The sequence below is a fragment of the Neofelis nebulosa genome, chromosome 15 (genome assembly GCF_028018385.1).
Source record: "Neofelis nebulosa isolate mNeoNeb1 chromosome 15, mNeoNeb1.pri, whole genome shotgun sequence".
Classification (NCBI taxonomy): Eukaryota; Metazoa; Chordata; class Mammalia; order Carnivora; family Felidae; genus Neofelis; species Neofelis nebulosa.
Window position 1 is genome coordinate 51,044,643 of NC_080796.1, and position 26,136 is coordinate 51,070,778.

General features: G+C 52.7%; 1 protein-coding gene across 2 annotated transcripts in view; it reads left to right on the plus strand.

Annotated features, from left to right (window-relative positions):
* The window catches only part of RASSF5 (Ras association domain family member 5), a 66,876-nt gene that overhangs the window by 31,470 nt on the left and 9,270 nt on the right, over window positions 1–26,136 (plus strand). Inside the window, exon 1 of one of the 2 annotated variants that reach the window (XM_058700759.1) lies at window positions 5,706–6,259. The exons of the other annotated variant lie outside the window; for it this stretch is intronic. Within the exon in view, the coding sequence (XP_058556742.1) occupies window positions 6,140–6,259 (120 nt within the window). The 5' untranslated portion in view covers window positions 5,706–6,139. Of the gene's footprint in view, window positions 1–5,705; window positions 6,260–26,136 lie in introns of those variants that run through there. 2 annotated transcript variants of the gene reach the window in all.

A 26,136-nucleotide genomic window follows, 5' to 3' on the forward strand; every position in this document is an offset into this window, starting at 1 on the left:
CAGTTTGGAACATTATTGTAGGCAGTGGGGAGTGAGAGTCGTTGGAGGAAGGACAATTGTAATGGAAAATTGTCAGATACAGAGGGTCTGGACTGTAAATCAGATTCTGCCATTTACTTGCTCTGTGACTAGGGCAAACTAAGCACGCTGAGCCTCAGTTTATTCCTCTGCAAAATACTTCCTCGCAGGGTTGTGCCGATCAAGTGAGAATATGAAATGTATAAGAGCTTGATAACTCTAATATAACTTCTTCTTTCATGTTGTTCTACTAGACTGTGCATGGTGACAAGGCAGAGACTATGTCTAATCCAGGCCTGAATCTCAACTCCTGGTCTGGTACTTGCCATGTAGAAGGTACCCAGTAAATATTCCTTTTTCTTTTAAGTTTATTAATTTTTGAGAGAGAGAGAGAGTGAGAGAGAGAGAGACAGACAGAGACAGAGACAGAGGTGGGGGAGGGGCAGAGAGAGAGGGGGACAGAGGATCTAAAGCAGGCTCCATGTTGATAGCAAAGAGCCTGACTCGGGGCTCAGACCCACAATGACCTGAGCCAAAGGCTAACGCTTAACCAACTGAGCCACCCAGGCGCCCCTGCCCAGTAAATATTTCTTAAATGAATGGATGAAAGAATCAGCAATTAGAGCTCAACACATAATAATAATTATAGCATAGTAATAATTATAGTACAGTGATAGTATAGTATAGTCTAGTATACTATAGTAATAGTTATTCAATAACTATTAGTTGAAATTTGAATAAAAGGTTTTGTGATAGAACAGTCATGATTAGACCTTCGTACAGAAGGGTGACTTTGGAGACACCTGGGTGGCTCAGTCAGTTAGGTGTCCAACTCTTGATTTTGGCTCAGGTTATGATCTCACGGTTCATGGGATCAGGCCCCATGTAGGGGTCTGTGCTGATAGTGCAGAACCCGCTTGGGATTCTCTGTCTCCCTCTCTCTGCCTCACCACTGCTCATGCTTTTTCTTTCCAAAATATATAAACAATAGGGGCTCCGAGGTGGCTCAGTTGGTTAAGTGTCTGGCTTCTGCTTAGGTCATCATTTTGCAGCTCGTGAGTTTGAGCCCTGCATGGGCTCTGTGCAGACAGCTCAGAGCCTGAAACCTGCTTCGGATTCCGTGTCTCCTTCTCTCTCTGCCCCTCCCCCACTCTCTCTCTCTCTTTCTCTCTCTCTCTCAAGAATAAATAAAAGTTTTAAAAAGTTTATAAATAAATAAATAAATAAATATTAAAAAAAAAAACGGTGACCTTGGCGATAAGGGTACGGGAAGTTTGGAGCCGGCAGAGATGGAAACAAAGGAAACTACTGGAAGGCTTTGCAGTAATCTACATTAATGGTATTCATTGAGCTAGGAAATGTGAAGGAGCAGGTGGAGGGGGAGGCGGGGAATAATAAGCTCAATTTGGGGCCCGTCGCCAGTGAGGCTCCAAGGGAAGGGCTGGGTATTCCGTGAGCTATTGCATCTTGCCACCGGGAGCTACCTGGGAGGGTGAGAATTCTGAGACACGAGTCTGTGAGGGATAGTTGGCACCATTGGCACAGGTGAGACTAAGCTCCCAGGGAGAATACAGGCTTATGGGAGCAGAGGTAGGAAGAGAAGACGGTCAGTGGCTGGGCCCTGAGAAACCTCAACAAGCTAAAGGGAAGATGGGGGCAGAGGCGGACGGGGAAAGTAGTTCCTGGCTTGTGATGGGCTATGATTTCGGGCAGGATGGCTATTACGAGAGCAATCACAAGGGTAAACACCTTATACTACTAGAGGGTGTCCCAGACCTTGATTCTGAAGTCAGACAAACCGGGTGGGTTTGGCTTCGCCATTAATTAGCACGTATGATTATGTGCAAATTACTTAACCTGCCTGAACCTCCTTTTCCTCTCTGGAAATAGAGATAATAAGTGTAGCTTCCTCATCAGTTTGTTGTAGGGACTAAATGAAATGATGCACATACAGTTAGCGGCACAGTGCCTGCACATACTGGCTAATAATAATTTCAAAATATGTCTCAGGGGTCGGGTGGCAGGTACCTGACCCTGGTTTGAAGTCTCTGAATATGTCGGCAGGTCATAAGGCCCCAGATCCGATCTCTACCCCGACACCCTTCAGCGGGACAGATGAAGAATCCTGAGGTCCAAAGCCGCTCCAGATGCCATACCAAGCTGGAGTTGAGCTGGGGTAGCATAGAGCTCCTGACTTCCAGTCTTGTGATACAGCTTTTCTGGAACACACAGAGCCACGCAGTGGCTCCAATGAGGGGGATCTGGGCACATGCCAGGAGCACATCTGAGAAAGGAAGAAAGCTTAAAATAGTGTCTTTCATCATCTGACACTTTGAGGCAGGAAAGTCACCCATTTCACCATTTCACTTTGGCCTTTCTGAACCCCAGCACGATGCCATGGATTTAAGGCTCCAGAGCCTGCAACCTAAGGTCCAGACCCCTCTTTCTGGGTCCAGAGACAAGAGCAGCCAGTTCCTGTCCTTTGTGTGTTCACCCCAGAGACTTAAAAAGCTACTGCTCAGGCTCTTCCATTCCCCTGCCCCCTTCGCCTCCTCTGGTCAGGTTGTCACCGCTGTTGGTTATTCACAGGGAAGAGGTGCTGACAGGGTCATTAGACACTGAAAGGAATCCAGTCTTCCTTTCTAAGGGTCCCTGGAGCTTCAGTCTAGATTTTTCCTCCTTGGAGGCTGGCCAATTTATTCTATTTGATCTTTGCAGCTTTCAGAAGAAAGTCCCAGGGTCCTCAACAACACAGTCTCTGTGTTGCTGGCTTCTTTACTCATGACTCTCTTCCAGGCCTAGAGTCACTGACAGGTGGAGCAGGGTGGAGAAAGATACTAACTAGGAGGTAGGAGACTTTGAAGGTATGAGCTGTGATGGAACATGCTACTTCCCTCACTTTCCTGTCTATAAAATGGGTCTAATACCTGCTTTCAAGATTCTAGAGCCGCCCAAGTAATGAATGGTAAAAAGGCTTTGAGAAGCCTTATTCAGACACCAGTTTTTCTTAATATTTGGAACAGCATAGAATAGCACCCTAAAAGAACACGAAATCACTTCGGACTTTTCCTAAGCACGTCTGGCAGTTAGTGCGTTGCTCACAAGGGGAGACTCATGCCGACTCCTGGGGTACTTTGGCTTGACGTTTAAAGAGGCTGTTACTAGCTGTGTCTTAAGATCGCGCATTTTGAATGTGTAGCATTGCAGTTGCTTTCCAGAGGTCTCTGCGTGACTCCAAGGACACAGTGCGGCCCCCAAAGAACCTGGGGCTTGTGTTTTCTTAAGGACTGGATTCCCACTGAGCAAGAAGGTTCCTTTCATAAAGAAAAGTGTGTTTCTTTGCTGGCTGGACAAAGCAGGTAGGCTGCTGATGGCCCACGGATCATGCAGAGCCCCCCTCTCTGCAGCGTTCCTCATTCTGGCATTGGACCTGGAGGCACTGGTGAGGCCAATACCAGATTCCTTTGCCTGAACCACTGTCTCTGGGGAATCTTCCTTCCAACAAAAATAAGTAAGTAAAAAGCCTCTAAAATACTCAGTTGAAGGGCCACCTGGGTGGCTCAGTCGTTTGAACGTCCACCTTTGGCTTGGGTCGTGATCTCATGGTTTGTGAGTTCAAGCCCTGTATCAGGCTCTCTGCTGTCAGCGCTGAGTCTGCTTCGGATCCTCTATCCCCCGCCCCCTCTGCCCCTCCCCAACTCGTGCTCTCTCAAAAATAAATACATTAAAAAAATAAAAATAAAATACTCAGTTGAAGAAAAGATTGTTCCAGATAATGCCAGAACCTACCTTCAACCCTATTAAATGTCAGCTCTTTCCCCAAAACACCTTGTAGCTCACTCAAGCCCCCATCCCCAGCTGCTTGCTTGCACTTATTATCTCCCTGTTAAGGGTGGCAGTTACGGGTATTGACCCTTCTCCTGAGCCCAAGGCGGCCGGCCGGGGGTGCCAGCTCTCGGCTATCTCATGTTTGGACCTGCTAGGCACTCACAGGCTTCTGGGAAGAAGACTGTGTGGGACGATGGAGCCAGATTGGGCTGCAGTGTGAAACCCTCCTGAGCACTGACAGATTTGGCTAAGGTGGGGGAGGGAGAGGACTCCTCATAAAAATAACGAGAGCTGAAAAAGTAGTTGGCAGCTTGGTATCTGGGGGCTGAGTCTATCCCTCCAGCCGGTGTGCTTCCCTGGGACTGGCTGTTTCCGAACTGCAGGGAGAGCCAGGTGAACCTACCTGCAGAGCATCCTGTTAACTACTCTCAGCCACTCTCAGGGTGCTCTGAGGTCCACAGGCCATCAGACTCCATCAGCACGGTGCCCCCAGCATTCCAGGCTCTGAAGCCTTTGTTTTCCTTTCCTGGGACTCCAGGCCGCATTATACAGAAAGATGGCAAGACGCACACCAGAACAGTCCCATTTCTGCTGAGAGGCTGTAGATCACAACGGCTAAGAGCGTGCGCCCTAGAGTTGCATAGGCCCGGGTCTGAGGACCGGCACAAATATCCTACTTGTGTGACTCTGAACCTCAGTTTCCTCATCCATAAAATGGGAATAATAATCTCTACCTCAAGGCTGTTGGGCAAGTTAAATGGCAGACTGCATGTAAATCGCCTGGCACATGTAGGAGTTATTCAAGCAATGGTACTTCGAACTATTGCTGTACAAACATGGTCTGAGGCATAATGGGGGTGTTGCCCTAATTGCTTTGGGGTTAAGCCCTAGTCAAGGAAGATGTCCCCTTCATCTAGTCTGATGGGGAAATGTACACGGCCATCTATTTTTTTTTAATATATATATTTTTTCAAAGTTTATTATTTATTTTGGGAGAGAGAGAGAGAGAGGGAAGGGGAGGGACAGAGAGAGGGAGAGAGAGAGAGAATCCCAAGCAGACTGCGCACTGTCAGATGCTGGGCTGGAAGTCAGGAACCATGAGATCATGACCGGAAGTCTGACATTTAAGGGACTGAGCCACCCAGGCGCCGCAACGTGGGCCATCTCTGATGGGAATGACAAGAACTGGCAAAGACCCCTCTTGCCAGAGTGTCAGGAAAGTGCACAAATAACCTGGGTGGTGGCTGCAGACTCCTTTGATATCCTGAGTCTTCCTGAGGGCCAAGTTCTGCGTGTGTGGGTGGAAGGGGAGGCTTGCTCTCCAGGTTGCCATAACTTTGCATATGATTTGCATATGCTTGTGGGGCCCCTGCAGTTTCTTCTGGCGTCTCCAAGTTAAAATATTGCTGCTTCTGCAGACAGAACAGATATTGATTTTCTTCTTCTCCGGTTACTTCTCTAACCACTCTGATTGACCGGGCTCCTTCGCCCAGTGAATGGGAGCTGTGAGAGTGGGATGAGAAGGTGGACTGGGGGGGGGGGGGGGGGGGGGAGGAGAGACGCTGACGACCCTATAGCACATTCTACTCCGTGAACATGAGCCATCATGGGTGATGATAATGAGCTGTTTCCAGAAGGATGAAGAAAAGACCTAGGGAAGTGTCTCCCTCGGGTGCGTCCTGGTCTGTTCCTTCCCCGCATCCTTGACCTGACCTCTGGTGCCCCGGGTCCACCTGGCCCCGGGATCCAGCGCCACCCAGTGAGGCGGGAGGCGCGGGGTGGGGTGGGGGTGGGGGGGAGCGCGGGCGGGGGAGGGGCGCCGCGACAGCCGAGCAGGGCTTTGGGGAACCTTGCGAGAGGAAGTGGCTTCCGACTTCTCCGCGCGCAGGGCGAGCGGCAGGAAAGGCGCGGGCAGGGGGAGGAGGTGTCGAGATGGCGCTCCGCGCGCGGGGCGGAGGGGACGAAACCGCAGATGCCGAGTGAGCCGGCGAGCGCAGCGCGCGAGGCGGGCGCCCACGTCCCACCCCGGAGCTTGCAGCGCCGGCGGCGCGCGGGGAAGCGCGCAGGTTACGCCGCCGCCCCAGCCGCTCGGGCCCGGGCTGAGAGCCCAGGCGGCCGGCTCCGGCTGCGCCTGGCCCCGTGACCGCCCACCCGCCGGCGGGGCTGGGAGCTCGCGCCCCGCGGGGCCCGGGGCGGGGACCCCCCCCCCCTCCCCGACCCCAACCCCAACCTCGGCCGCCGCGTGAGCCCGGCCGGTCACACGCGCCCGCTGCCTCGCGGGGCTCCGGGCTAGATGACGGTGGACAGCAGCATGAGTAGTGGGTACTGCAGCCTGGAGGAGGAACTGGAGGATTGCTTCTTCACTGCCAAGACCACCTTCTTCAGAAATGTGCAGACCAAACAAACTCCGAAGGTAAACCTAATGATCGAATGCAAGAGCGGTTCACGGCGGGGGGGGGGGGGGGCGGGCGGGGGGGAATAACCTCGGGTCTGGAAGGGAAACCTGCATCCTGGCCGACCGGCAAAGCCATGTGTTACCACTGCCGGTGGCCAGTTGCCCTGGGGACCCTCGTGAACTTGTCTGCTGAGCCGACCTAGGGTTGGATCTGGAGCCCTTCGGGGACCACCAGCAAGCACTGTTCTCTTTTTACTGCCCTTTTCAGTATTTCCTGTCCCTGGACCTTTTCAAAATGGCTCTCTATGACTTGGGGACAGCGCCTGGCTCAGGGTCTGGCAGCCTGCTTACCTGTGCCTGGGGAGGGTGACAGGGCAACTACTTTTTTTTTTTTTTTTTTTTTTCATTTAACTCCCCAAACCTGAGCTTTGAAGCTCTAGATGGAAAGTGGATGGCACCCGGTAGGATAAACATTCATAGGTTGAAACTTCCGTATTGTGGGTAGCCAGGAACCATCTTAAAACACAGTTTTAGCAACTTTGCAGAAGTGCGTCAAGTTTTTAGAAGCAAACTATAATTTCTCTTCTACGTCATTGTCCTACGACCGTTTTAACTTACTGGCTTGCTTGGGGTAACCTCAAGGGCGAGTGTATGTGTTTCCTAATGGGGTCCTAGTGCTTCTTGTAGCAACTCTGGACACCCAGCATGCCTGAGGCCCCTGGCCACACCCTCCCAGTTGCCACAGATCACTTATCTGCCACATACTTGGTGGGAGTGGTGGCAGAGCTCTGTTTATTTGTTATGTTATTTAGATGAGAGGGATCCAAGCCAAGCCTTTGGAGAGGTTACCTAAAAGAGACTGTTTGCAGACCGAAGTGAGCTGTTAAATTGCACAGGTGTGTGCAGGCTCATCATTAATTTAGCAGTCTTACATGGATAGATTCACGAAAAACTTCCCCAGGCCTGACTCTGGGGCCTCCTTTGTGAATAATTCATCTTGCCTGTAGGTCCTGCATTTGCTGGGTTCTGACATCACACGAATGTACTGGACCTTTCAATTGCGAGAGGGTACCCAAGAACCAAAGGAAAGGTTTTGATTTTAATGTTCGAAGGCATCAACTAAAACAGGCCCCTGGAACCAGCACCTGCTTTCTGGGGCACCCCTTTATGAGGCTGGAGAGCAGGGATGTTTCTGGAGGGCTGGGGGCGGGAGCAGGTAGAGCTGTAGATAGGGCTCATGCAGAACAGTGTGGTTGCAGACGGGAGGTGTCCTGCTCTCTCTTTAGGGTTCTTGCCTCATTGTGTGGACTGCCCCCCAACCCCCACCCCGAAGGTACTCCAGCCGTCTAGGGTCTTTAAGACTGGTGGCTCTCAACCTTAGCCACACACTGGGGAGCTTTAGAAAATGTGGGTACCTGCCCACAACTGGAGAGTCTGACTTAATTGGCTTGGGGTACAGCCTGGGCATCAGGATTTTGAAAAGCTCCCCAGGTAACTCTGATATGCAACTGAGGTACAACCATTGCTCGAGCGAGTTTTGCTGCTGCCTGGGAAGGAAATGGTTCCTGTTTTTAAAACAAAGTTTAGCTGCTGTGCTTACTGCCAGCCAGGCTGTAAGCCCTTGGTCCCAGAAGGTGGGCTTTTTGCATGATTGGGTGGAGGAAGACGCACTGCAAAGCTGAGGTTTCTTTTACTTGACAAATGAAGGAGGTAGCCGTTTCTGGTATTTCTTGGGAGAGATAGAAATACCATACACGGAAATATGCTGGGGTGGGGTTGGGGGTGGTGGGTGACTTGGTCGTTGGCCCAAACAGCCTCCTTTCCTCCTCCCTGCCTCCCAACACTCCTTCCCAGCATCAGTCCTGAAAATACTTTGGTTTGGCGCCCACATCAGCTCTTTCTTTACTCTGTCTAGTTCTTAAATCCATTCCCTATCATGACGCCTCTGCATATCTCCCTGCCTCATTTTGCCCAAGCACAGAAGCCCTCGGGGGGGCAGGAGTCCCTTCTAAGAAACTCCTGGGTGAGCCCCGGACAGGGTGATAAGGAGAAGTGCTTCCAAAAGGAAGGGGTGGTAGGCACCCCCACCCCCTAGCCTCACCCCTGCCGAGCCACTGTATGAGATCTGTGACCCAAGGGCAGGGCTCCTCAGCCTGGACTTGCCTTCAGTGCAGTCCCCTCTGGGGAGGGACAGGGCACCCTCTGCCTGGCAGCGAGACCTGGGGTGGCCCCGCCGGCTATAAAGGGAGCCGTCTGTCAAGGGGCGTGTGACTGACTCAGGAACTGAGGAAGCTTCATCCAAATGTTTCCTTCTTTCAGCCTTCGAAGTGTTGTTCTGCCTTTAATCACATTTGCAGCTCTGTCTTCAACCTGCTTCTTGGAAAGAGATTTCAAAGAGATCTGTCAAATCACGACCTCATTCTAACCCCCAACGATGATGCTTTTTTCCTGACTCAGAGATCACCTCTGAGCGCCTAAGGGGATTCCTCTTTCCTGTCTCCACGGAAAGTGTTTGTGTGTTTCCAGGTGGCCGAGAGACTAGGGCCCCCATTCAGGCAAGGTAAAGACAGCGGCTATAAATAGCCTTGTCAGAACAACCTGTATCTGCTGCTGGCCCGAGCCTGGCTGGGACCAAGTCATGGGGAAGCCTCGCTGCTGTTCCTGGTGCCACCACCTGGGAGTTGTCACTAGCCCAGCCTCCAAGGAGTCCCTGTCTCCAGCCCCTCCAGAGATTGGGGAGTGAGAAAAGCCTCCCCTTTCACAGAAAGGAGGCACCTGAAGGTAGACTGCAGCAGAGAAAGGGGACCGAGCCCTGGGCTCTTGCAGAAAATGGCAGCTGCCTGGGGAGCTGTGTCTCTGAGAGACAGGGCCACTGGGCAGCTTCAGGAGGTGAGGCCGTGCTGTCCGGGGAGTGTCCCCCTTGCCTGAGCACAGTTAGGGTGCATTTCCTTGGGTTTTCTGTGTCCAAATGAGGCTCCCGGAGGCTTCAGGGAGCACCCACCTGTGTGCCTGGCAAGGTGCACCCTGCCACCCCAGTCTACCATTCTGCAGCCTAGAGGGGTGGGGGCCTGTCCAAGGTCATGCAGCAAGTTTTTGATGGACCCAGGGTTAGAACCTACATCTCTTGCCTCCTGGCCCTGAGATTTTTCTGCATTAGTCCTACAAAAGGCAGCATGTGACGGTGCAGGGCCGGTGGCGGTGAAGGCAGGCCCTCTGGCCATCCCTGCCATCTGCTTCTTTATTCCTGTCTGGGGTCTGACCCTGGAAGTGGGGCCGGCTTCCACCCGCCAGGTTTCCAAATGCCCACGGGTGGCGGCAGTGTAGGGTTTGGCCTCTGAGCTCTCCTTGCGTGTTCAGCAGGCTCCGGGACCCGAGGACACTGGGGCCACCCCATACGTCGGGGTGGCTGCTCCGAAAACACACGGAGCCTACTTCTTGCAGAGTGTCAGAACTGAAAGGGATCCATCTGGTGTGGCGCCCCACTTTACAGATGGAGAAACTGAGGCCCAGAGGGATGGGAGGACTTCACGAGGCCACATGTGTGACCAGGTGGGGCTGGGACTAACACCCTTCTTGGACTCCTTGTCAGGTGCTACGCTTCATCCTCTTCACTCAGTGAATGGGCCAGGACAGTCTTGGGTCCTTGTCCTCTCAGAGCCTTCTACAAAATGGAAAGACCCAAACAACCTTAGGCTCCGTCCCATAAGGCACACTAGCCAAGGGGACATTGACTGTGCATTGAACTGGCAGGGAGTTCCCTGCCATCAGTTCCAAAATCTTGCAACTTTAATCATGTACAAGTTCTTTTTGGTGTCTATCCTAAAATCCTGCTTGTTGTGTGTTTTCTTTGTGGCTATGGAGAGCAGAGGGTTGACTCTATCGATGGTTAAATGTCCTGAAGCCCACGTGGACACACTCCCATCCTCCTCCACTTGCACCCTCAGGTTTTCTCTGGTCTGGGTTGACACCACTGATCCTTGAAACATTCAAGGCAGATGCACAGAGGAAGGGGCTCACAGAGGTCGGAGTAGAAGCCCCTCTGGTTCTGTTCCTGCATTCGGTCTCATCTCCTCACACCTCCTCTCCTCCGTCACCCCCTTCCTGGGCGGGGCCTCCGTGGCACTCTGGGGACGTCAGCCAACCCTGATGACCAGTCAGGGAAATACCCATCACTCTGCCAGCAGCAGACACAGCCCCTGCCCCTGCCCTTCTTGGCATAAGAGAAAAGAATACTAAAAATAAATGTGTTCCAAATGTGAGCAATAGAAATAAAAATAAGAATCTTCAGAACCATTGTTTTAGGTGCTATCTCAGAAGCCTGCACACACCAAGGCGAACCTCAAAAGATGTTTCATGCCGGCCCAGCCCCAGGATAGCCCTCCTTTTAGTCCGTAGGCTGTATCCCCCTCCCGTGGAGTTCTTTGCCATTTGCCTTTTCTGGTCCTTCCCGGCGTTGCTTTTCTCCGTGAAGATGGAAAGCCTTCTAAGACCGCAAGTCACATCCCCTTCAGCTGCAATGCAGCACCAAGCACTGGTTTCAAAAGCAGAGTTCTGTCCAAGTGCTGGTTAGGTTTAGTTGCCATGTCTTCTCTCCGGCATCCTGTATCATCAGGAGAGACTAAAGGTTCTAACGGCCCCTGTTTTTCAGTCATGGGACACAAGAGCAGTTTATTCCCGCCCCCGCCCCCCCCCCCCACTTTAAGTCAAGTTGCATTGGCAGGTGGGGGCTCAGGATAACACATGCAGATTTTTGTGGGCCAGGCCCGGAAATGGTGTGTTTCTTACACCCACACGCCATTGGCCAGAACTCAGTCACATGGCCGCACCTGACCACGAGGGAGGTTGGGAAATGAAGTACAGCTGTGAGCCCAGGTGGCAGAGGAAGAGGCTGTGGTGAGCATTCAGCTGTCTCTGCACGCACCCTTCCTCCCACCTTCTCTGCGCAACCGCCTTTGGAAGTTCTGCTCATACTTTCTTGGGGACGGGCCATAGCTGTCTCTCCAGTCTTGTACCTCTCCTTCATCTGTCACCACGGATATGCCGTTCCCGGGATGAGCTCCTGTCTCCCCCTGCTACACTGGCAGCTCCTTGAGGACAGATGCTTCTCCTTACTCAGCGCTTCTCCACTCCTCTGCAGCATCGGAAGCCCCCAGTGCTGCTCCCAGGTGGTCCAGCCCCCTGCCTCGGAGCACCCTTTGGATCACGTTTTGAAAGTGGAGATTCGGGGGCCCCACCTCAGACTTACTGGGTCATGAATCTTTGGAAGTAGGACCACCCTCAAACCTGCCTTCCTCCGGGTGATGAGCCTATTTATTGAAGTCTAGGAACCACCTATTTAGGAAATATTTAGTAACTTCCGTTGAAATACGAGACGGCATTTATCACAGAGTCCAGAGAGGTTCTTAGGCTGGAAATTGAAGCCAGAAGGTACAAGGATCTGTCCCTGGCCACACAGCTAAGTAGTGACAGAACCGAGGCCTCGGTTCCCCTGGGGCCCCATTGTTCTCCCTACGACCTGCCACCTGCCGAACAAGGCTGCTGCAGTGGCAGCCTTTTGCCGTCGTGACCGGCACGTGCTGTAGTGGAAACAGCACAGACCCATGAGCCAAGTCCTGGCTTGTCATCCCCGCTGCAGCTCGTAACTGAGGAGCTGTGGCCAAGTCTCTTCATCCCTCCAGGCTGGGACCTTCATTGTCCTTCCCACGACAGCACCTGTGGGAGGAGCCTGTCCTCATTTTCTTCCCCAAGAGTCCCTCGCCTCTTTGCACGGGAGCAGACCCTTCTCACCACCTTCTCATGGAGTTTAGGTATTGACGACCAAGCTCTAAGTTGTAAGGGCTTCCCCGGCGTGGGGGCAGGAAGAGGGCCTACATGACTGACCCCGGAGGCCCCTCGTCTACGACTACTTGGGACTCAAGACATCCTCACCTCTGTGTCCAGATGCCTCCCCTCTGACCCACCCTTCCTTCTTCACAAGTTGAGACCATTTACTCTGCCTCAGCTGGCTTTTCCCTGTAGAGCAATTCCAGTTACAATTTGGGGCACCTGCCACATCCATCCATCCAGGCAGTTAAGGAGAAAGGAAGAAAGATTACACACTAGAATCAAATTCCAGCTCTTAGTTCACAGTATCAGGTTGGACTCTAGATCCAGCTTCCAGCCCGAGTTTGGAAGGGTGGCCCCACTGGGCTCAGGCTGGGTGCCCAGGAGCCTGGGTTCCCTTCTGTCTTCCACTCTCGACTCATCAGGTAACCCACACCTGTGTACTTTCTGGCTTTGGGATCCTTCTGTATGAAGGACCCAGACCTGTCCTCATTAAGGGCCTTGGTTTCCTCTTCAGTCTACCTGTAAAAGAAAGTGGGGACCCAGGCCTGGCCTGGCATATATTCCCTGAGGAAAGAGGACAGGATAACTTTGCCAAGAATCAGGAGCATTGACTTTCAGGGCCAGGAGGACAAAGGGAGCTGTAGGGACAGAAAACTCTGGGTCACTGGGCCTGTGGCTTCTGTCCGCGGTGCTGTCCTCTCTTCTCTTCTCCCGCTCCACCCCAGCTTAGCTTAGCTTAACACTCTCCAGCCTATGTCCCCCATCTATCTCTCTTCCTGGGTCTAGAACCAAATATTCTGTAGCCTTTTGGGGGGCTCCCATGGCCTTGGACAGCTAAAATTTAATATATCCGGAAACAACTCATAGTTCTGCCCATAACTGATTTCTCTTGGTATCTCTGCCTCACCCTCGCAGTCACCTACCTTTGAAACCCCGGCGTCTCCCCCTCCTCCCTTTTGTCCACTCCGTCACTGTGGGTTCTGCCTCCAGTGCTGCAGATGCCAAACCTCTCCTTTCTGTCCCCTGCCCTGTGTTGGGTGACCATCACCTCTCACCTGTATACTCCTGGAAGTCACCCAACTGCTTTCCGTCCCGTTTCTTCCCCTTTTGTACACCCTGCTTACGACTGCCAGGGGCATATCATCTGGTATCACGAAGCCTTCCGAGTCTCCTCCTTGCTTCCAGAGTGAAGCCCACACTTGGCTCTGGTTCTTTATATAGCCTCCCAAACCCTGCAATACCTGGCCTCAGTCAAACCATTGTGTTTTTAACTTTCAGCACTGAGCGCCAGGGGTAAGGAGGACAAGGACATAAAACTCAGTCTCTGCACTTACAGACCGATGTTGTGCAACAGACCCTAGTTCCTCCCCTCCTCATCCATGAAGTGTCTGGATGGGTGGGGGCCGCTGGGCGGAGGGACGGCCAGGTGGAAGACACTCTGCACATGACACATGACTTTCACCAGGATGTGGCAGCCGCTCCCGGGACCGGGAGCTGGAGGGGCCGGCTCCCAGGATCAAGGGGTTTGGGCATGAATAGCCTAGGAGGTGGTGAGGGCAGGCTGGCAGCAGACTGGCAGTGATGGGGCTGCGGCAGCCACTGGGAGGGGCGTGGGAGATTACCTTGACCTCTGAAAGGCGTATACTCCCCGAGGTGGAGCAGACTGCCAGGAGTCATTGCAGCCATTCCCCTGTTTCCCTGCAGGGAATCCAGCACAGGCAGGGGAGGGGAAGCTGTACTCATTCCCACCATCCTCCTCCAATTCATTTTTCAGCCCTTCCTTGCCCGGGGTGCCATACAACGCGATTCCAGCTGCTTGGATCCCTGCTCCACGGGGCACTGTGAGTGTAGGGAGGGCAGCAGCCCAGCGCCAACTGGTCCTGACAGACCACACAGGCAGAATTTCAGTTGTTGTCAAGCCAAAAGATTGGCACCTTCAATGAGGTCGTATGTGAAAGAGGGCTAGCCAAGGGGGAGGCCCCCACCCCTCATTCGTCCCACTCCAAGACACGTGCTCTTCCCACTACACACTTGGCGCTTTGGGTGAGACTCGAGTTTGAAAAGCTCCAAATGAGCTCCGGTCACCCATCTCAAACTCTGTTGACACCCCGTAGGCAGCGGGGGTTCTCATTCAGCTAGTTCCCTGAAATCCAGGTCAATTCTTCCTGCTCTGATCTTGGGAAATCTGGCTCACCATACTCCGCTATCACCATTGCATCAACCTCCAGTTCGTGAGCCCCTCAGTGTCCTTCTCATCGCCTGGCGGTCCCCCAGTGGGAAGAGTGGTGTAGAATGGTCCCCCGCACCGTGATGTGGATGACAGGCGGGAGCCGGTCTGCAGGGCTCTGACCTTGCAGTGGGGAACGAGAGGCAGGTCTCCACTGGCTGGAACACGAGGCGAGGCGGTAGGCGGAGCTAATCTCTACATTCACGCACGCAGGGGAGGTGTGGGTTCGTGAGGAGAATGTGGAAGCTGGTGGATCTAGGGTGTCTAGAGATCATTTCCCATTGTGCCCACTTCTCTGTGCTCCCCAAACACCAGCATATCTTTTCTATCCCTCCTTTTGATGGGCTGTAATTTCCTGGACAAAGGACCACATCTTGGTCATCATTGTGTCCTCGGCAGGTGCTAGGTGCTTGATGCACGTTTGGTAAGGAGGGGTGGGCTTGGATCTTGCTTCTAAATAAGAGAGCCCGAAGAGGCAGCAGGGGCTCCCCGGAGGGCCCATGCGCAAACGCTTTAGGGCACGGTATGTGAAAGCTCGTCTCCCAGACTGTTTTCAAGGGAAGCTTGCTCAGATTCTGGATGTGGAATCGATGGATTTTTCCAGTAACTGTGAAAAGAAAAATCTCACTGAGTGAGCAGAAAATGCAAGGACAACTTTCCAAACATAGAGCGGCCTCTCCAACCCATCTGGGATTGCTCAGCTGTTTGCCCTGGAGGATGAGGGCAGGCAGGGCTGGGTCACTAAGCAACCGGGCCCTGGCACCTGCTGGCAGGAGTTGGTGTGGTCCTTCCTCATGTGGGGCCTGGGAGGGGGAGGGTTGGCGCCCAGAGGCCCATGTGAGGAGGCGGGAGAGCCTTCTGTGATGGGTTTCTTCTCTCTGCCTTTCAGCTGTGGAGAGAGGCAGGTTCAGGGGGAAGAACCAACATTTAACTTCCCAGTTTAATTCTAAGCAAGTGGAGACCTTGGTTTGGCAGTCCTGGTAGTTCGAGTATCCTCTGTTGGCTCAGGTGATGTGGGCAGGTGAATCGGTGCTGGGCCTGGGAACCCAAGCCACAAGCCTTCACTGTGTGTGACCTCAGGAAGCAGGCTCACCGCTCAAGTCCTTACTTTCTCCTTCTGTACAATGGGTGACTTGGCCCTCCAGTGAAGAATAAGCCCAACTTTTGGTTGTGGGACCCCAAGGAGAACTCCCCAGCTTGGGATAATAAAAGACACAGAGATGGGTGATGAATTTTGACATGGGGATATGGGGTTCACGACTGGGGTGCACGGAGGTATAAAGACCAGGAGGGGGTCTCCTGGCAAATGGCTAGAATGTATAACAGCGACAGTGAATTATTGGGCCCCGATGTGGTGGCAGGTGCTTTCCGTGCGCAGGCTCAGTTGATCCTCGCAACAACCATCTGTGCTTTCCGTCTGACAGGGGGGAAACTGAGGTACCAAAGGGGTCGTGCAGTACTAAGGGGCAGATCCAGGATTTAGGCCCCAGTCTAATGCCAGAACTCCTAGCCCCTAAGCTCTGCCGCTCCTCCTAACGCTCTTTCCAGAGTTTTCCTACTTGAAGCCCCAGCAGTGAGGCCCAAAGGTGCCTACCGATGCAGCCCCATGTCGGCAGCATGGAGGGGGAGGAAACCCAACATTCCTGTCCCCGAGGCTGCGTGACACAGTGAGAGGACACGCACTTGAGAAGACTCAGAGTCTCTTAATAATCACCTAAGACACGTTTCGGTATCACAGATTAGTCCCCAACATCGATGTGGGGTGGGGTTAGCCAGGCGGGCGGCACAGTGACAAGAGGACACGTGTGGGCTGGCGAAGAGGCCCCAGCACCCAGCACCAGCCGGCTTGCCAAGCTGAGGGCATAGGTGGGGTCTCCAGTGAGAGGAAGCCGAGAGGGACTGCCCTCCTTCCCTCGGGCCAGTGCACACTGGTGTCCTGGAGTCCCCGGCCACCCCACCCCTTGTAGTAAGGGTGGGCCATGCAGGCGTGCTGGGCGCTGGGTACTGGCTCCCACGTGCCGCTCTCCACCTCTGAATTATCCGAATATTTGACGGCATCGAATGCCCTGTACTTGAAGGAGCTCCAGCGAGCTGGAGCCCGGACGTAGTAGGAGACGGTGCCCCTGCAGCCAGGGCGCCCACGTCCTGTGCGGCCCAGGAGAGGGCCTGCAGTTACAACACACGAGCCGGGCTCCTAAAGCCACCCCCCGCCCCCCGGCATGGCCCGTGATTCTGCTGGCTTTGACTCTGTGCTCTCAGAGCCCATGGGATGGTCCACGGAGCTGAGGAGCCCTTTTTCAGGGTGTTCTTGTGCAGGGAGGTCCCCTGTGTGAGAGAGAGGAAGCAGTTTGGAGGTGGCCGTGGACGGCTCTGAAGGCGAGTCAATACCCAGCTCCCAGCGTGATGACTTCAGGAGTATACCATGGCTCTGGGGCCTGCAGAAGAAAGAAGACACAGAAACACAGACGTGTTTCCCCAAATCTTCCTCTTGCTGACACATCCACTTCCCTAGGGGTGTATAAAGTTGGAAAGCCGGACATGGCTCCTTGACCGTGGCCAGCCATGATGGGTTGGAGGGAGAGCATCTGAGGCAGGTTGGGGAGTCCCCGCTACTTGGGTCACCTGACAACTCCGGCTGCTTCAGAATGGGGGTGCTTGGGCCTTTTCGGCCCGGGACTCCTTCAGATCTCTAAACCCAGGCTTCTGTGTGCCTGAGCGCCTCTCTAGAGAGCCACCTGGGAAGCTCTACGACCCTCCCCTCGCTGCAGAGCTCCTCTGTTTGGATCAGCCCTAGTGTCCTGCCCTTTGTTAGTGCACGCAGGAGAGTGGCCTGTGGCCAGGAAGAGAGCCTGGCCCCTGGAGGATGATGGGGCCTACGTGCTTGGAAGTGGGATCGACTCCTCACTTGCTTGGAATATAGAAAGTAAGAGACGCTCCCAACTATATGGGAACCAGATGAAACAGGCCGGTTACAAGGCCTCCAGGCTCCTCTGCCCTTGGAATCCTCTTTTTTTTTTTTTTTTTTTTTTTTTAATTGTGATAAAATATACGCTACGTAAAATTTACCACCTTAACCATTTTTACGTGTGCCGTTCCGTGGCATGAAGCACATTCACAATGTTGTGCAGCCACCACCACCGTCCATCTCCAGAACTTTCCCTCTTCTCCGGCTGAAACTCTGTCCCCAGTAGACGGAAGCCCCCCCGTTTGCCTCCCCCCAGCGCCCCTGGCAGCCGCCATTCTACGTTCCATCTCTGTAGATCTGACTGCTTTGGGAACCTCACGTAACTAGAATCATACAGTATTTGTCTTTATGTGACTGGCTTATTTCGCTGAGCATAATGTCTCCAGGGTTCATCCACGTTGTAGCATGTGCCAGAATTTCCTTCTTTTTTATGGATGAATAATATTGCATTGGGTGTCTACAGCACATTTTGTTCATCTACCTGTGTGTGCATCGGCGGGTGGCTTCTGCCTTTTGGTTAGTGTGAACAGTGCTGCTGTGACATGAGTGTCCAAACACCTGTTTAAGTTTTATTCTCATCTCTTTCAGGTGTATGCCCAAAAGTGGCCTTGCTGGATAATATGGTGATTCTTTGTGTTTAATTTTTTGAGGAGTTGCCATGCTGTTTCCCAGGTGGCTTCAGCATTTTGCATTCCCACCAGCAATGCACAGGCTTCTGATTTCTCCACAATCTTGCCAACGCTTTGTATGTTCTGTGTTTTTGATAATGGCCATCCTAAATAAGCACGAGATGGCATCTCGTTGTGGTTTTGATTTGCATTTCCCTAATGATTAGTGATGTTGATACATCTTTTCATGTTCTTACTGGCCATCTGTATATCTTTGGAGAATGCCTATTCAAGTCTTTTGTCCATTTTTTTTTAATTGTTTTTTTTCTATGTTGTTGTTGGCTTGTTGGGGTTCTTTATATGTCCTGGATAGCGGTCCTTTGTCAGACATATGATAAGTGGAATCTTGTTTAAATTGGTTCTGAAAAAGCAGGGTCCAGCCTTCAGAGAGACCGGAGTCTGGGACGGGGTAGTGAGACCCACTCAGTCCCTGCCCACCATCATCCCTGATTCACTGCTTAGTGCTCTGGATCACCCCTGTCTCACTCCACAGCTCTCTGCTTCTGGGTGGTCTGGGAATGCAGGGATGGAAAAGGTACAGTCGCTGGCTTTGGAGCCAAACTAAGGAAGCAGGGAGATGGAAAGGAGGCTGACCTAGGTGAGGCTGGGTGAGGGGACAAGGACCTAGATGGAAATCCAGTGAGGAAAACTAACCTGGAGAAAGACCTTCTCTTGCCCTAGGAACCCCAAAGGCATGAGAAAATGCCCCAAGGGAAAACTCCTGTGGCCGTTGAAGTAGAATGGGTGTCGCCCCCTTCTGCCTGGATTCACACTTGAGACCTCTGAGCTGAAAAGGGGGCTTCAGGAAGGCCCACGGCAGGGGAGAGTAGAGATGGAAGGGGGTTGCATCATCTACGGGGGTCTCCTCTGATTCCCAGCTTTTGTCTCACAAGTCAGTAGATGCCGTGGACTAGGATATAGGAGCCTTATGCAATTCTGGAACCTTTGAATCTTCCCGTATTTGTTTGGGGATTTGTGTGCATGTGTGTGTGCACATGTGTGTGCGTGCACGTGTGTGTCTTATTACTTCTTTGTGTTTTATTCAGTTGATTAGGTGAATGTTTAATGAGCCCTTCCTGTCTGCCAGGCACTGTCCGGGGAGCTACATCAGTGAACAGAGCAGTCCCTGTCCTCAGGGAGCTTGCCTTCTGTTATCAAGCTGCAGGGATGTGGGCTGATTGGCAGAGGCAGCCAGGCCACTGTGTCCAGGCCACGACCAGGCAGGGGTGGCCAGGCAGGGGTGTGGGGGGAGTGTCAGGAAGACCTGTAGGGCAGAGTACACGTGCAGCGTTCCAGAGGGCAGAAGAGCGAATAGTGTCCCTGGGGCCCACAGTGGCGAGGAAAAGAGAGGGAGGGAGTCCATCTAGGCCTGCGAGGGGTCCCTGGGACCAGGGTAACCAAATATGCTGGTTTGCCCGGGACTGTCCTGATTGTAGCACCGAAGGTCCTGCATCCCAAGAAAACTCTCAGTTCCAGGTCACCCTACCTGGGACTCTGGCGTTGAAAGCAGTGCTGACTTATTCACGAGACACGGTGGCCTATGGTGCCAGAGGGACCCGCGATACTTTAAGGGCCCACGAAAGTGTTTTGATTTCTTTTAAAATCAGGAGGAAGAAATCCTTTGTTTTCTATATAATAATAATATGTTTTTCTTGATATCAGTGCTATCAAAAAATAAAATTTCCAATCTTTGTTTTTTTTAATGGTGGAAGAGGGGCCCATAGCACTGAAGACAAAAGTGATTAGGACACACAGAGTCACAACCTGGCTTTGGCTGAAGGGCCTGTCAGGAGATCAAGGTTAAGGCAAGAGGACTCCCACGTTGAGTCAGCCCCACCGCCCAACCTTTCCTCTGCCCTGCCAGACCGATAGCCGCTGCCGCTGACGACGGTTACGATGATGGTTCGCTAGCTGCTGTTTCTCGAGCGCTTACGCTAAGCGTGCATTGTGCTAAGCGCTTCCAGATGTGCAATCTCATTTCATCCCCGCGACAAGTGTGTAGAGAAGGCCTCGTTACCTGCGTTTCTCAGACGGAAATCCCAGTCTCAGGGACGCTGACTTGCCCACGTGCACAGACAAGGGCACGCCAGCCGTGCAGGGCGGTGTGGTCTGGCGGTGAGGAGCAGGGGCTCTGGGTAATAGCACACCGCCCTCACCGAGTTATGGCAAAGATGAAATGAGACCGTGACTGCGAAACCCTGGTCTGTTGGCGATTTTTGCTATTATAACGAGGCGCCGCAGGGCTTGAACCCAGGTCACTGCGGCTCCAAGGCCCGCAGGGAGCTGATGTTCTCTGGTCCTGACTCACCCCAGAGGACCTGCCCCTGCTCGTAGACTGAGATGGCCACCTCAGTGAGGGGCACTGTGCACGGGCTCCAGGACACGCCGGCCGCCCGGGGAGCCCGCTGGCACGGCCTTCATCACGAGCGCACACGCGGAGCTGATCTGGCTGCCCAGAAGCGCCGAGGCTCTGCGCGGACGGCGCCTGCTGTCTGGTGTTCACGGTGCGCGCATCTCTGTCTTCCCTCCGCGGATAGCCTGTGCGCTCCCCAGGACGGGGGCCATGGCTGGCCGCTTTCATGTCCCAAGGTGCCTTTCACACTCCCCACCCCATGGGCAACTCAATCAGTTACTGTTGACTGACTGTCTGCGTTGACCATCTGCTCTACAGTTTTGTCTTTGGGGACTTTAGTCTCTTTCCAGTTTCTCAAGTCCCACCCCCTTTTTATTTCCTGCTCCTCTACCTCCCCCGCCCTCCCCAGAGCAGCTCAAATTCTGCATGGCTCTGCTTGTAGGGATTGGCTCCGTGATGAAGCCCGCCCCTTCCTTCTTCTGATGGGAATAACCTACTGGAGGACACAGTTCAGGAGTTTCCAGTCCTTTTACTTCTGGGACATTGGACAGCTCCATGGAAGGATCTGGGGGAATCAACCCCTTCACTGCCCAGGGTGAGGCTGGGACAATCATTCCAGAACACGGACCATCTGCGACCTGGAAGGGGGCCCTGTGGTGAGACCCTGTGGGGCTTCCTCTTTCCCATCTGGTTGAGGCCGTCACCAAGGGACCAATGAGCCTTGAATGTGGTCTGGGCTTTGGGCAGGGTGTTCCCAGCCCAGGCAGAGGGGTGTCTGCCCCTTTCCTCTGAGGTTCCTATTCAGGACAGGCTTAACAGAAACATCAGGTGTGTGGGGCCCGTGCCGCTGTTGGGCAGCAGGGTAGGTGCGAGGTGTCCACAGATGTCCTTCTCATGCAGGAAGGCCTCGCCGAGGCTCTCCCCTCTCCCGACATAGGCCTGGGCTTGGTTTCCAAGGGGCAAGAGAGTGGTTGCTGGCAGATTTGCTAAGAGCTGAGAAAGAGGAAGTGTGGCAAAGACTCATGGTGAATGGCTTCCGGGATTGTTTTTGTTTTGTTTCCTTGGGTTGTGTGAGTTAGGAAGGTGTAAAGCTACTTGAGTTTGGCTCACACGGTGACTTACAGACGAGAGAGAAAGCAAGTGGCCAGTGGTGAGACAAGTAAGGCTGTAGAGGTGAGACACGTTCTTATACCGTCTCACAACAGTCATTACCACTGCATTTCGGGCAAACCCAGCCGCCCTCCGAGGGGCCCCCACCCCCAGCTCTCTGAAATAGAAGAGGAAGCAGTGACGAAAGAAGCCACCCTCCGACGTAAACCCGTAGAGCTGCAAAGGGGTCTCACTTCGTGATTTCACAGATGAGGAAACTGAGGCCCCGAGAGGGGAAGTGACTTGCCGGAGGCCGTCGGTCATGACGGTGTTGCACTGGTTCCTACCAGGAAGCCGTAAAGAGCTGAGCCACGGGGCTGGCCAGCCAGCCGAAGCCCGTGGCCCTTGCGACCCTGCCTTGGCATCAGCCTCTCGGGGTGCCGGTCAGCGGGACATGTCCTGGGCCTGACTGCAGCCCGTGGCGGGGCCCTGGGCTGGGCGCCACCCAGCCTACTCCACCCTCTCCTTGCCTCCTCCTTGGAGGTCACCACGGAGCTCTGCGGAGTCTTGCAAGGGGTAGGACAGAAGCACCATCATTAGACATCAGGTCTGTCTCCCTCCAGGGAGCATCTCATTGGGAAGATGGGATTAACACATGTGAAATAATAATTAAACCATAAAAGGCAGCATATAATTAGATCCAAATGCAGCCGCACAGGCTGTGAAGGCACCTCCATGGTCCTTGTAGTAGTGGATTTGTCAGCCAGCAGCTGCAGAGGCCCGTGGCATGTGGTAATTTGCAGCTTGGCGACGACAGGAATCTGAGGCTTCGGGGCCACGGGGCTGGGGTTTGGGAGTCAGTCCCCGAGCCAGTGCGTGAGCCCTGCTGCCCACGGGCATCCCTTCCTCAGCCAGCTTGTTGCCTCCTCATGGGAGACAGAAAGACAGTAAGCACAACTCCAATGAAGCGATGAAGCCTTTGCCCACTTGCACAACATGTCCATTAAGTGAGAGTAAGGACCAGGGGTGTGAGGAAACACAGGAAGTACATGGCTCTCGGCAAGAGTATCATTCAGAAGAAAGGCAGCATCCGGTACAAACCTGTATATGCCTTCCTCCAATTGGGAACGAAAATGTCGGAGATCTCCTATGGTAGGAGAGTGGAGAATGAGGACACCGCCATGGGCGATGGCACCAGGGGAGATGGGAGCTGTGTATTCTAAGCAGGAGAGACCGCCCAATGGTGGAGAGCAGAGGTGAGCAAACTCTTGTTCATGCACCGGATGCCATAAATAAAGTTTTATTGAAACATAGCCATGCTTGTCCTGCGGCTGCTTTGTGCTACAGTGGCAGAGTTAAGTAGTTACCACAAAGACTGTATGGCCAGCAAAACCTACAGTATTTACTACCTGGCCCTCTGCAGAAAAAGTTTGCCAGCCACCAGAGCCAACAAACTCTATGGCATGGTGGTCAAGCCTGATTAAGTGCTCAAGGAAAATGAGAAATGAGACTGGCTCATAGGGGTAGGACTTTGTAAGCCTGGGATGACCGTAACCATATGTGCCTTTGGATGGGTTTGATGATTTCCAAAACGGTTTTTGCACCCATTATCTCATTTGGTCTTACCTTGGCATGAATCCTATCAGCCAATAAAGGATTTGTATTTCAAATTGACAGATAAAACTGAGGCTTAAGGAGGTTATCGGATTTCCTCAAGATCACTTAGTAATGGGGGTCAGAACCCAAATGCATGCTTATGTCCATCCTGCAGGTATTTCCTCAGCCTCTATTTGTTCCGAGCTGCATCTAGGCTCTGGGATGCCGTGATGGACACGACAGGTATGGGTGCTTCTCTTACGGAACTCAGTCTACACTGAAATCCAAGGCTCATTGCTCTGTAATTCCTAGGGAGAAATAAGACCTTTCCCCCTACTCCTTGTAGGCAATAAGGAGCCATTGAAGGTTCTTGAGCAAGTACCTATTATCCATTTCATGCTTGGTGCCACTGGGCACAGAGAGTAAATAGAAGCATGGTGTAGGTCATTAAGAAAATTCACTCTAGCTGAGAAGACAACTCAAGATAGAGAGATAGTCTACTTGGAGGTTAATATAAGTAGACGAGTATTTAAGTGCCAGATGGTATAGTGCTAGCTGTAGGTGTGGGTTCGCTTTAAGCTTGCTGGTGCTCAGTTTCCTCATCTGTGAAATGGGCATTCCCATGCTTTGTGGGGAGGATGAAGTGAACTAACACATGCCAAGTGATCAGAGTGCTGCCTGGCATACGTAGCTGGTAAATAAATAAAATAAGGGATGGTCATCATCACCATCATTCAAGGCAGGAGTGGTCAGAGAGGCCGGGGCAGGTTGCAGGACCTCAGGTGGGCAGATGAGAGCGATACGATGAAAACAACATGAAGGGAGAAGAGGCTGAGGAGTTTAACAAGAGGGAGAGTGAAGTTTTTGGCAAAAATGAAGTTTGTGGGATTCGGGTCAAGAAAAAAAATGGCATGAAGGTAGCTGATGTATCAGAATGTATCTGATTCTCCTCAGCTCACCGCTCACCCTGGGGCCCCCTTGTTGCTGGGGCTTTGACGGGCTGCCCTGTGTCCACCTGGGGATACTAGAAGACACAGGACTCACTCAGAGCCTCTTCTTACCCAGTGACCAAAATCAAGACGTGTGTCATTGATTAGAACGCAGTTAGAGGCACCTGGGTTGCTCAGTTGGTTAGGTGTCTGGCTCTTGATTTTGGCTCAGGTCACGATCTCATGGCTCCTGAGTTCAAGCCCCAGGTGGGGCTTTGTGCCGACAGCACGAAGCCTGCTTGGGATTCTCTCTCTGCCCCTCCCCCGCTCATGCTCTCTTTGTCTCTCTCAAAATAAATAAATTAAAAAAAAACTTTAATAAAAAAAGAACGCAGAGTTAACCAATGTTTGGGTTTCTTTTTTTTTTATTTTTTTACTTATTTTTGAGAGAGACAGAGACAGAGACAGAGAGAAAGCATGGGAGGGGGCAGAGAGAGAGAGAGGGAGAGAGAGAGAACCCCAAGCAGGCTCTGCACTGTCAGCACAGAACCTGATGGGGGGCTCGAACTCATGAACCACAAGGTCATGACCTGAGCCGAAATCAAGAGTCAGACCCTTAACCAGCTGAGCCACCCACGCACCCCTGGGTTTCTTCTTAAAGTAAAATTCAACTTCAGGTAAATCTGCTCTGAGACAGGCCCCAGACCACAGGGATGGTCCTCTTAACTATGATGTTAAGGATAATATTTTTTAATGTTTATTTATTTTTGAGAGAGAGAGAGCCAGTGGGGGAGGGACAGAGAGAGCAGGAGACACAGAATCCAAAGCAGGCTCCAGGCTCTGAGGTGTCAGCGCGGAGCTCAACATGGGGCTTGAACTCACGAAACTGTGAGATCACGACCTGAGCCGAAACCAAGAGTCCGACGCTCAACCGACTGAGCCACCCACGCGCCCCTGTGATATTTTGATAGAAAAGTTTGAGGATCACTCTCTCGGGGGAGCATTTCTGTTCTGACCCCTAGCAGCTAGCCTCTTCACGTGGCTGTACCCTAATAAACTCGAGCCCTGAGAGGCAATGCAGCCCTTTCCATAGCTTAGGATGTGGGAGCAGAAACCTATTTTTCACCAGTGTCTTAGATGTGCCAGCTGCATCGGGAACAGCTAAACCATCTGCCACCGATGCCAGCGGCTTAATCAGAGCAGACGAATTCCATGCCAGATGCACCGAGATGTGTAAACCCCCTACGAGGGACACCTCGCAGGCCGATGCCGGTATTTGTTCAATCAGAGTGAGTTCCCGTTCTGTCTCCATCTTGGGCTAACCTAGGAGACAAAACGCTAGCTGCATGGTTTCTAGCTTTGTACCCGTGAACGGAAACAAATCTTTCACTTTGAGGACTTGAAAATCTGGCAGGTGAATAGAAATTGAGGTCTTTGCCTTACCCTCTGAAGATTACTATATTATTGACCTTGTTCACAGAGCAGATACTTCCTTTTAGGTAAACCTCCGGGCAGTGAATATCTGTAGGTGGCCAAGTGTTAATTCTGCTGCTGGATGGCGACCCTTAGGATCTGAAATGGGCTGCGAGGGGTCTATACCAGTTCTTCTCAAACATTGCTAAACATCAGAATTACCTCTGCCCAGGCTGGACCCCAGGCTGGACCCTCTGCCCAGGCTGGACCCCAGGCCATAAATCAGAATCTCCAGGATGGAGCCCAGTGTTTTTAGAGATCCCCTAGATGATTCCGTGTGTAGCCAAATTTAAGAACCATGGGCCTAGGGGCACCTGGGTGTGGCTCCGTCGGTTGAGCATCTGACTCCTGATTTTGGCTCAGGTCATGATCTCATGGTTTGTGGGTTCGGACCCCACATCAGGCTCTGTGCTGACAGTGCAGAGCCTGCTTGGGATTCTCTCCGTCTCTCTCTGCCCCCTCCCTTGCTTGCACTCTCTCTCAAAATAAATAAATAAACATTAAAAAAATTAAAAGAAAGAAAGAAAGAAAGAAAGAAAGAAAGAAAGAAAGAAAGAACCACTGGCCTCGCTTCTGTATCATCCCTGGGAGGGAAGGGATTAGTGAGCTCCCGTGGCTGTGGCTGGCTGGCCTGCTTTGGCAGGTGCTTCATCCAATCCATGGGTCAGATCTCATCTGGCAGATGCAGTTTGGGCGGCAGGCATAGCGGCCCCAGGTGCTGACACACCAGGCTGGGGGACTCCACGTGTTGGCCACACAGGGTTCCTGG